General features: G+C 42.1%; 2 protein-coding genes across 5 annotated transcripts in view; one reads left to right on the top strand and one right to left on the bottom strand.

The window, feature by feature from the left end:
- The first annotated feature begins 23 nt into the window (after nucleotides 1–23).
- On the top strand, nucleotides 24–5,285 carry YARS2 (tyrosyl-tRNA synthetase 2). Its single transcript, XM_086884891.1, has 5 exons — nucleotides 24–826; nucleotides 1,736–1,903; nucleotides 2,991–3,146; nucleotides 3,485–3,655; nucleotides 3,898–5,285. The coding sequence occupies exons 1-5, from the start codon at nucleotides 24–26 to the stop codon at nucleotides 4,055–4,057; spliced, it is 1,458 nt and encodes a 485-aa protein (XP_086741017.1). The 3' UTR covers nucleotides 4,058–5,285.
- Nucleotides 5,286–7,293: 2,008 nt separating this feature from the next.
- DNM1L (dynamin 1L) overlaps nucleotides 7,294–10,590 on the bottom strand; it is a 35,554-nt gene continuing 32,257 nt past the window's right edge. For all 4 annotated transcript variants that reach the window (XM_086884889.1, XM_086884888.1, XM_086884886.1 and 1 more), the window contains 2 exons: nucleotides 10,010–10,169; nucleotides 7,294–9,578 (listed from right to left, as the gene is read on the bottom strand). In XM_086884889.1, the coding sequence (XP_086741015.1) occupies nucleotides 9,522–9,578; nucleotides 10,010–10,169 (217 nt within the window). In that variant the 3' untranslated portion in view covers nucleotides 7,294–9,521. The remainder of the gene's footprint in view (nucleotides 9,579–10,009; nucleotides 10,170–10,590) is intronic.

Genomic DNA, 10,590 nt, shown 5'->3' with positions numbered 1-10,590 from the left:
CTTCCCGGCCTGCCCCGCGCGCGATGGCGGCGCCCGCGCTGTGCCGGCGCTGCGGGGCCCCGGCGGGGCGCTGGGGCCTGCGCCGGGCCCCGCTCCCGCCGCCGCCGCCCCGCCGCCGGGCCCACGAGCAGGCGAGGCGGGCGCGGGGCGCGGCGGGGCTGCTGGCGGCGCAGTGCGAGCGCGGGCTGTTCCAGGAGGTGTTCCCGGCGCAGAGCGCGGAGGAGCAGCTGCCGGCGCTGCTGGAGCCGGGCCGCCCGCCGCTGGCCGCCTACTGCGGGTTCGACCCCACGGCGGACTCGCTGCACGTGGGGCACCTGCTGCCCGTCATGGCGCTGCTGCACTTCCAGCGCGCGGGCCACGACGTCATCGCCGTGGTGGGCGGGGCCACGGCGCGGCTCGGGGACCCCAGCGGGCGGGAGCGCGCGCGGGAGCCGCTGCCGGCGGGGCGGGTGCGCGCGCAGGCGCGGGCGCTGCGCGCGGGGCTGGAGCGGCTGTTCGGGAACCACCGGGAGCTGTTCTGGGAGCCGGGAGCCGGGCGGCTCGGCCGCGCCGCGCTGCTGGACAACGCCCGCTGGCTCGGCCGGGAGCCGCTGCTCCGCTTCCTCGGCGGCGCGGGCGGGCGCCTCCGCATGGGCACGCTGCTGAGCCGGCAGAGCTGCCAGGCTCGGCTGCGCAGCGCCGAGGGCATGAGCCTGGCGGAATTCCTGTACCCTGCGCTGCAGGCCTACGACTTCCTGCACCTCCACCGGCACCACGGCTGCCGCATCCAGCTGGGGGGCCACGACCAGATGGGAAACATCATGTCCGGATACGAGCTCGTCACCAAGTACGGCGGGAGCGCGGGGCGGGAGGTGGCGCGCAGGGTCCGGGCATGGGGCGGCCCGTGTCAGCACCGGTGTGGCCGGCGGCACCGGGGACGGCAGTGCCGCCCTGCGCTGGGCACTGCTGGCCCGGGGCCGCACCTCCGCTGCTGTGCCCGGGCCTGCGCCGCTCGGTTCAGGAGGACAGTGAGGTGCCGGAGCGAGAAGGGCAGCGATGGAACGGACTGCCCAGGGAGGGGCTGGAGTCGCTGTCCCTGGTGGTGTGTAAGGAAAGGCTGGATGTGGCACTCTAGATGCTCTAGATGACAGGTGATGTTCGGTCACAGGTTGGACTCGAGGAGAGCAGAGGTCTTGTCCAGCCTCGCCAGTTCTCTGATTCCATGATGGAATGCTGTGCGACTTGGTGCCGACAGTCTCTAAAACACCAGGAGCAGAAGGCAGAGACATAGAGCTCTGTGATTTGAGAGGAGTAATTAATTGGCCTGACCGTAAGCTTGGCACATACGTACGTTTTGACCAGGTTTATATGAATTTTTAAGAAAAATAATAGGTTCTTGTATCAGTGAATCCAAGAACCAAAATCAAACACCCTGAAGCATGGGACAAAATCATGACAAGTCTGCCAGCACACACATCCTGGTGTAATCACACCAAAGTAGAGGCAGTTGTGGTATATAACATAAAAACTGCTTAAAATACACATATATCTTTGATACATACAAAAGAACTTAAAAACTTAGGGTGCTAGTTTTTTTCCCTAAAGCCCTCTCCACAGAACAGTGTTCTGGCATCTTTTTGCCCATCATCCCCCGCTTTATATCAAGGATAGAATCTTGCAGAATGTTTGCATTTTACTCAGCTTTTTCAAGATATAATTTGGGTTTTTTTAACATGCAGTGACTCTTCTTTCTCAGGATGACAGGAACAGATGTGTTTGGAATTACTGTACCTCTTATTACCAGCACTACTGGCGATAAACTGGGAAAGACTGCTGGAAATGCAGTTTGGCTGAACAGGGATAAGACCTCTCCATTTGAGCTGTATCAGTTTTTTGTCAGACAGGAAGATAATGTAGTTGAAAAGTAAGTTTTTCTCCATCTTTCTTTTTTGTCATTGTTCATAAAACCCGATTCTAACTGTTCACTGTAACTGCTTCGTTTAATTATGTGCAACGCAAGCTCCATGTAGAAGTATGTGTTAATTATAACTGTTTATGAAATAAACAGGCATGACTGGTTCCTAAGCAGATAGGATAGTGGAACTTCCAGATGCTGACATATGCAGCAGCAGATTAGAAGGTGAATGACAAAGGAGTGAAGCATAGTGCATTTCGTTTTGCCAGTGGGTTGACTCTCTTGCATGGCTTATTAGTTTTAGTACTGTAGCATCACAGTTTTTTTCAGTACAGTATATTACTACATTGATTTTAAGAACTTTGTGTTCTTTTCTATATCTGTTTTACTTTAAACATCAATAGCACTGTAAAATCTGAGCTACTTCCCTTTCATATTGGGACCTGCCTTATAACTTACCTCTCACAAAGATTTATCCCCTAGTAATTCAATTTCATGTTCTGATCACCAGCACCTTTCAGACTGAAAAGAAGGGTATGTTGGTACTTAATCCTAAAATATTTCAAGCATTCAGACTTTTTACTAGTCAGGGTACCTTTAATACATTGCACGGGACTGAAAGTTCATTAAAATTGACTTTGTCGTAAAGAGTAGGCTTAGGGATGCATCTTTAAATTCTTGATTATCCTAAATACTCTTCTGCTGTATGCATACAAGTATGCTTCTGTCCTGTGATGGCCACAGACTGGCAGTGAGATTTTGCATTAGCATATTGTGGATCTCCTAAGATAAATACAAAACCTTGTTAGCTGACACACGATTCCAATAAATCCTGTAAAAGTTTGAAGAGAAAACTAAATTGTTGATTGGAACACAAGCTTCATAAAAGCATCTGGCATTACATAATGCCTGAAGACTTGACCCTAGGCAGAATATTAGGTAAAATGTGAGCTTTAAAGATTTGATTTAAAGGACAGAGCATCTTAGTATGTATTTCTTATACTAAGGATTTTAGTGCAGTTACTGAAGTTTGAATGACAAAGGCAAATCTGTAATGATGGCTATACAGACAAAACATTTTTTTCCCTACTCATAGATACCTGAAACTATTCACCTTCCTTCCTCTTGAGGAGATTGCCCACATCATGGAAATGCATGCTAAAGAACCTGAGAAATGGGGCCCTCAGAAACGACTGGCTGCAGAAGTAACTAAGCTTGTCCATGGTAGAGAGGGGCTGGAATCTGCTAAGAGGTAAAGTTTGATTCATCAAGCTTTCTGATGAATAAATGTTTCAGATTTATTCTGTGGTAATTCTCCATAGCTTTTCAGGGACTATTTTAATCCATTAAGTTGTTGCTTAGATGTTAAAAGAGAAAAATATAATAATCCTGTAGACTTAAAAACACACTGGAAATATTAAAAAAGCTTGCAGGGCAGTAGGGTACAATAAAAAAATGGGGGTGTATTTAAACTATTTCTGTTAGTGTGTGGATTCTCAAAAGAAACTGGGGAGGGGAATCTGATGAGTCGAGGAGCACTTTGTTTGACAAGAACTAGCTCTGTATTTTGAATGCTCTTTGTTCTCACAGGTGCACTAAGGCCCTTTATTACAGTAGTGTGGAGGCACTGGAAGAAATGTCTGACCAAGAGTTACAGGAGCTTTTCAGACAAACTGCTTCTGCTGAATTGATGCTTGAACCTGGGATGACTGTTCTTGACTTGTGCCGCAAAGCAAATGCCATTCCAGATGGACCTAGTGGGTAAGTTCTCACCTGTGCTGTGGGTAATTCTCAAAACAGTATCTACCCTTCTCCAAAAGTGCTGGAGTAGTAGAGTTAAATCAAGTTAAATAATTTTGGACTGAAGGGAAGTGAGAATTAAAGGAACTGAAAGGGAGAATTAAAATATATTTAATTATGCGTCCAACAAAAAAACCCAACTTAAGTGAGCTTTCACTTCTTAATAAATAGCAATTAACAGATGTTTCTGCTTTGTTTTTAAGGTACAGGAAAATTACAGATGGAGGAGTTTCAATAAATGGGAATCGTGTAACGAATCCTGAGACTGTTCTTATTCTGGGACAGCATATTCTGAAGAATGGAGTATCATTACTTAGGGTTGGAAAGAAAAATTATTACATTATAAAGTGGCTGCAGTTGTGACTACAGAGTATCTCCCTAAAATGACAGATCAGTTTAACTCTGCTGCTTGAAGATGTACTTGAAGATGTTTCTGTAGTGTGCATTTCCACACAGCTCACAGACTACCCAGTGTCAGTTTCCTTTTCAAAAGAGTTCAACAGAGTTCAAATAAAGGAGCTGAGTTGTACCACTGAAGAGATTGTAGATGCTCTGCCTTATTCAAAGCACCAGTCATAAGGACCTGCACAAGAAAATGAAAAGATTAATTTCAAAGTCCAGCAATGGAGATGTGCATCCCCTCCTTTAACAGTGGCCAGTTATTCCACAGGATAACTCACAGGAAAATGAGCCAAAGCAAACTCAAACCCACTCCTTACAGCCAATGTGTGCTCATGTAACCAAGAACCTTGCTAGGGACAAAGACAACCATGGTCATCTGTCTCTGAACAGGTTTGTTTTGAATGAAGCTGCAGAAAATTTATAATAAAGGACTAAATGATTAAACATGGAAGTTGCTTCTTGGTTGTGTATGGGGACACACTGCACTAGAGCTTTCCAGCCTTCATATTGGAATACATGGCAAATTCACTTCTGAAATTTGAAAGTAGAGAGCTTTTCAGAGCTTAAATCAACCTAATGATTCCCTTTTAGGCCTTTGTGCATAGTATGACTCACAAGGTGACAGTTTTTCCACTTCTTCAGTCTTGTGAATGACATCCATGCTCTCCAGTGTCTTTGCTGAGGGATTATCCAGATACTAGGGCTGTATGCTCTGCAGTCAGCTGGAAGATAGCACATTATACCAGAAGATTACAAGCCAAGTAATGTGAGCTACCCAAGAGTTGCGGGTGAATGGCACCACAGGGTCTCTGGACCAGAAAACACTTGAGGGAACCTCAAGTGCTCTGCAGTGTTGCTTTTAAGGATCAGGCCTCACTCTTAGGCCGTGGAGAGTAATGTCCTGGTCCATGAAATCTTCAATACCAATTTGCAGTAGCGGCAGCCACAAGGGGGGGAAGTGGAAGCCTTAATCTAAGCTTCTGGAATGTGGTATATATATTCCAGAGTAGGGTGGGGAGTTTGTTACTGTTTTAGGTACCTTTTTTATGTTTATTCTTACTTGATAAAGTTGATGCTGATTTCATTTGCACCATGACTCAAGTTTTCAACAGTAATACAGTGGCTTGCTTGTTACAGATGACAGTTTCTGCTGGCAGTGAAACTGAAATAAAGTACTTTCAAAAGCTCAGCCTATTCTTAGTGTTAATTTCAGTTTCCAGATCCTACTTACTCTGTCTAATAATGACACATCTCTAGCCTAATCTCTATTATAAAGCAATAAAAAGTAGTTGAGTCATTTCTACCTCAAAGAAAGCACAGAGAGGAAAAGGGGGAAGGCAACACAAGAGGAAGGGGAAAGGGAAAGTTCATCCACCTAACACAACCACCTTGTTCGTTAAATGACAGAAGCATTAGAGCAAATCAGAAACATGCACCTAAGGATCAAAATCCTCCAGTACACACCCATGTTCACCTCCAGAGAAATAAAACAGAGCCCATTTGAGAGGTTTTTTCTGGTTACACAAAAATCTCCTAGGAATAAGTAGTGTTTCATGTCTGATCTCCTTCCTGCCTGTTTTCTGTCATTGCCAAATGGTGCAGATGCACATATATACCCATTTGTAATAAATTAGTAAACTCAGTTTTTAGAAATACAAAACAAAAAAAAAGGAATAAAGTTCTTGGCATGCAAGGTTTCTGATAAGATTCATAAACTCTAAGACATTTAGTACATGGCTTGCCTTTGACCAAGTCCTAGCAATCCAAACCCTTCCCTGACTCTTGCCAGACAAACAGCTGGATACAACCACTACTTGCCATGACCATACAGGGCCATCACCACTGAGCATGTCAAAGTTTGGGCCAAGGATCAAGAACAACTGGAAAAGTCAACTGTTCTTTCTTAGTCTGGTCTTATTTCTTATATACAGGTACATTCAGATAATCAGAGTTTATATTCAAATGTGAACAAGAAGTAATGAATATTAAACACAGAAATGCATGATTTTAAAAGTGCAGAAATAAAAGTAATTATTTGGGCAAGATATTTTAAAAAAACAAACAAACTAAAAAAGCTCCACCAAAAACATTTTTACACAACCTGGAAGACTTGAATTGACTTGAATTGATTATGGCAGGTAGCAATCAAGAGGTAAAGGGTGAAAGGGCATGCAGCAGGTAAACCCATGGGAACATGAAAGTACCTTCACTAGTTTAAACAGTGTCATTGAGCACAAAACCATATCCAAGTGGTATTAAACTTCAAGAAATCAATCCTCTAGCTCTCACCTCAGAGCAAGTTTAATTAGCAACAGAAAACAGATGCAAAGGGTGATCCTCAGTAACTATAGAAAACACCAGATATCCATTGTTCTCATAGCTGAAGGAGAAAAGGATAATTCAAGTTCCCAACAGGGGCACAACAAAGTGGCAAGTTATTTCCCCTGCTGTGGTCCATAAAGCAGGGACCTGAGTTTGCCATATCCAATCTGGCATCTGTCATTCATCCACAAAGCAATGAATAAAGGCAGGTTTTACACAAGGTCTGCTCTGTTCACTTCAGAGTAAGGTCTGATGCACATAGACACCACCACCCTCTTTACCCATCTATTTCACTATGTAAAATTTGAACCTGACTACTAAATACAAACTGTTCACACCAGGATACTGTGTTTTAGTTAAAGCAGGACTACAACAGCCCAGGTAACAAGGTAACATTTACTGATCTGAACTTGGCTACAGGGAGCTTTCCTCTCCATTATTCTCTCCCCACTGGAGAGCAAGTTAGGAAAAATTTTGTCCATTGATGACAAAACTATTTCAAGTTTAAATTAAATAAGGTGATGTAGAAGACAATTGTAAACCATCAGTCTAATCTGGGAATTTTTCAGTTTCTGCCCTCATTAGGCTTTTTTCCACCGCTTTCCCATAATTTTTTTTAATGTTGGTAGTAATACTGGCATTTTAAGTATTTTAGCTCAGTTCCACACACAGCTTGCTTGAAACCTATCAGTAGGCTTGAGCAGCCTGTCTAGAGTATGAGTTACAGAACTATTCAATAATGCAGAATTGAGTGAGAACAAGTGAAATCATAACTAAAGCTGTACACATATAGGAACTTATACTACTAACTTACAAGTGCATTTAAGTCCTGCCACCAGAACAAGTCAGTCCAAAACTAATTCTGGCATAATTAATTTTGTGTATTATCTGTTTATTAAATAACAGGATTGTTACAGCATGGACCTTCAAAGTCTTGCATTAAGGATTACAAATCAAGTTCATTTCTTGGCACTCAAACATTACCAAATTGAAACTTTTTGTGAAACTTAAACAAAAAAAGTTGTAACATTTCAGAAACCAAATTAACACTGTAAATTTCATATGACATTACAGAGCCAGGTATCACTTGCAAGAATTTCTTCAATAAATGAAATTAATTTGCTTTATGCAGCATTTCAGAACTTTACAAATCAGAGTACTTCTTCACAAAGAGACTGTTGGCTGAACTTTGGGAGTTAAAGCTTAGGTAGCAGATCACTTATGGACGGCACTACCTCGTTGAAAACTTCTTGGATGTTGAAAGCAAAAGGAAGAGAGGTGTCAGGTGAATTCCAAACAGAAATGTAATGCTTTTGAAAAAACTTAAAAGCTTTCACTGATCACCAAATTGATTTAAGACGTGGTTTGCATTTCAGTCATATTTCTTAAATCTGAGAACTACCATCCCTGGATACAATGCAAGATAAAAGTACCTCCTTTGTATTCATAACATGTAATGCATACACCACTTTTTAGGCTATTTAAAAATACACAATATATATTTCTGTGTTCTGCATGAATTACCTTAGATCGTACATGAAGTATCCAAAAATTGCATCTGTCAGACTTAACTCCTTGTGCTCATATTGATGGCAAATTGAAGATTACCATGAGAAAAATAAATTTTTAAACAGAGCTGCTTGTAAACTGAATTTTTAGATTTTCAATCTTTAGCAACTTACCAAAGGAATTCCATTTTTGTTAACTGATTTCAGGGGGAAGGAACTGCATATGGTAATAAAAACCTCACTATCTTGGCCCAATACCATAAAATCAAGCCATGGAGGTTAACAGCAGTGTCCTACTTCTCATGCAAGTTGTGTTAAAGTATCAGCAACACTATAGTAAACATTTTCACTTTATACAAAAAGAGTGAATCTGCTTGAAAAGTACATGCAAATATGTTGGCTGGAGTTTAAATAAACTTTTATTGATAAAAATGAAAATGTTTACTTTTTCAAGGCTAGTGTGATCAAGTTCTGTATGAATTATAATCAGAAGAAAAAAAGAAACCTCATCAACTTAATTTCCAACCTAAAATTTAATAATTTTACGATTGTCCTCAAAAAAAAAAGCTACTTACAGCACAATAAAAATTCCTCAAAAGCAACTGTAATCTCTGATATAAATATTCCAATTCCACAGACTTTCTTTCATACTGTCATACATTCCAAAATTTGCAGAAGTTGTGGGCATCCCCTTCTCCCTGACCAACTTCATCTGTTTTTAAAAGAAACGCTTATTATCCCATTACAGTTTTGAAATTCAGTTTTATTTTTCAGTTCTGCCAAGAGCAAATTTACTATCAGATGCTCCAGGGGCTTGGTCCCAAGGGGGAAGGAAGGGGAAGGTGTCCTTGTGCCTGATTATAAACCCCAACATTCATACGCAAGCTCCAGTGCACGTTAATAATTCTGCAGCCACTTTTTAGTAGGCTGTTCTTGTTCGCAAGCTCCAGGCTAATTCTTCCTACATGATACTCCATGAAATCAAGTCTGAAGTTTTCTCTGCCATTGAAACATTTAGGGACAATGAGAAAAAAAAAACCAACAAAAAAGGGAACACACATACATAGTAATACGCTCAACATCTCTACTGTGCTATAAAATGGAGACCTCCATCTGTCACAGTGCATGCAATATATTCATGAAAGAAAATACTCGGTGCTCTCTTTTCTTCACAGTATTGAAACTTCTACTGGAAAAGCAGCTTAAAACTATGCCACAAGACTACACCGGCCATCTTAACCACAGGCAACCTGTTCAGCAAGTTGGGCACTGGAACTTGAACATTTTTCCCCAAGTTCAAATTAGACTGTCACTGAGACAGAAGACTTGGTCTGCTTTAATTTGCACCAGAAACCTGGTAAGGAAACATTTAGAGCCATTTATTATATGGATTAAATACGACTTCTTTTGCAAAATACAGCATATTTTTCTGTTTGCAAATCAAACCAACTGTCTTTACATGAGCAGATTTACACAGTTGCAGTACACAGATAAGAAGAGTTCATAAATAAAAATTCTACTCCGTATACCATGCCTAGCAATTGTCAAGCCAATGTAACCTCCAATGCATATAAATAGTGTGGCTGATACAGTCTTCACCAAAGATGTGTCTCACGGATCTCTGCAATGATCTGGCTGGCTCGCTGCAGGGCCTGCACACAGGAACACACAAAAGCCAGAGTTAGTTATGCTGGAGAGATTTCTCAGGGACGTAACAGCAGCAGTCTGGGAAGCACAAAGCTAAAAATCAAATCAAAGCTAATCAGTTTCATTACAAAATGAGTGGCAACATATTAAATTCTCAAGAAGGGCAGACTTCTTCACCATGCACAGTTTTAATGCTGTAAAGCTTAAAAATAGAGGAGAAACTGCACCTACTTTCTGTCTAGCCTGCTAAACAGCAGATTTAGAAGTTCCTATGTAATCCTTTCCGGTCATGCATTGTTTTTAATTCCTCTAGCACAGAAAAACCATACACTGGCGTACTCTTCAAAAGCAGCAAAGAAAAAAGGAAGACAAGTCTTCAAAAAGCCTCCCACTGATATGATTAACTGCTCCCATGAGCTCCTGATCTCTTCATCACCTTTAGCATGTCAGCTGCCTCTTTCCTGCGCTGTGCCATGTCCTCAGACTCCGTGAGAAGGTCATCCAACAACAGGGATTTGTACAGCTGGCCCACCAGCTCACTCTGGAGAGTGTCCTTCACGTGGTTCACCAGAAAATGCATCACTGCCTTTGGCACACTGCAAGCACAGGAAGGTTGTTTCTTTAAAATAATTGTTCAAAACCAGGTCTGTTCCATACTGAAGAATGCACAGTGAGGGCAAGCAGCTACACACAGCCATGGCTTTAACTACCAGGAATCTATCACTACCATAAATAAAAGCTCTCTCAAGTAAAAGCAGCATCATGTATGATATTGGAGTAGAACTACTTCATATAAAATTCATTTCTTCCAAATAGGAAAAGCTGCATTGTAAAAAAACATGAACAGTATAGAACACAGAATCAATAACTTTGCTTTGTAGAAACCCAATTATCTCTACTGTGCTAGGAATGACACACATTAAAGTATGTCAACCCTATTTTATGTGTAAATGGGAAGGGAAAGAGGTAAAGAAATAATTAATATCTCTGATATTACATAGTATGATCACTGCAGTA

Source organism: Cyanistes caeruleus, chromosome 4 (genome assembly GCF_971803275.1).
Source record: "Cyanistes caeruleus chromosome 4, bCyaCae1.hap1.1, whole genome shotgun sequence".
In the NCBI taxonomy this organism is placed as follows: Eukaryota; Metazoa; Chordata; class Aves; order Passeriformes; family Paridae; genus Cyanistes; species Cyanistes caeruleus.
Note: the sequence above shows the minus strand (reverse complement) of the source record. Positions and strands in the feature narration are given on the sequence as shown.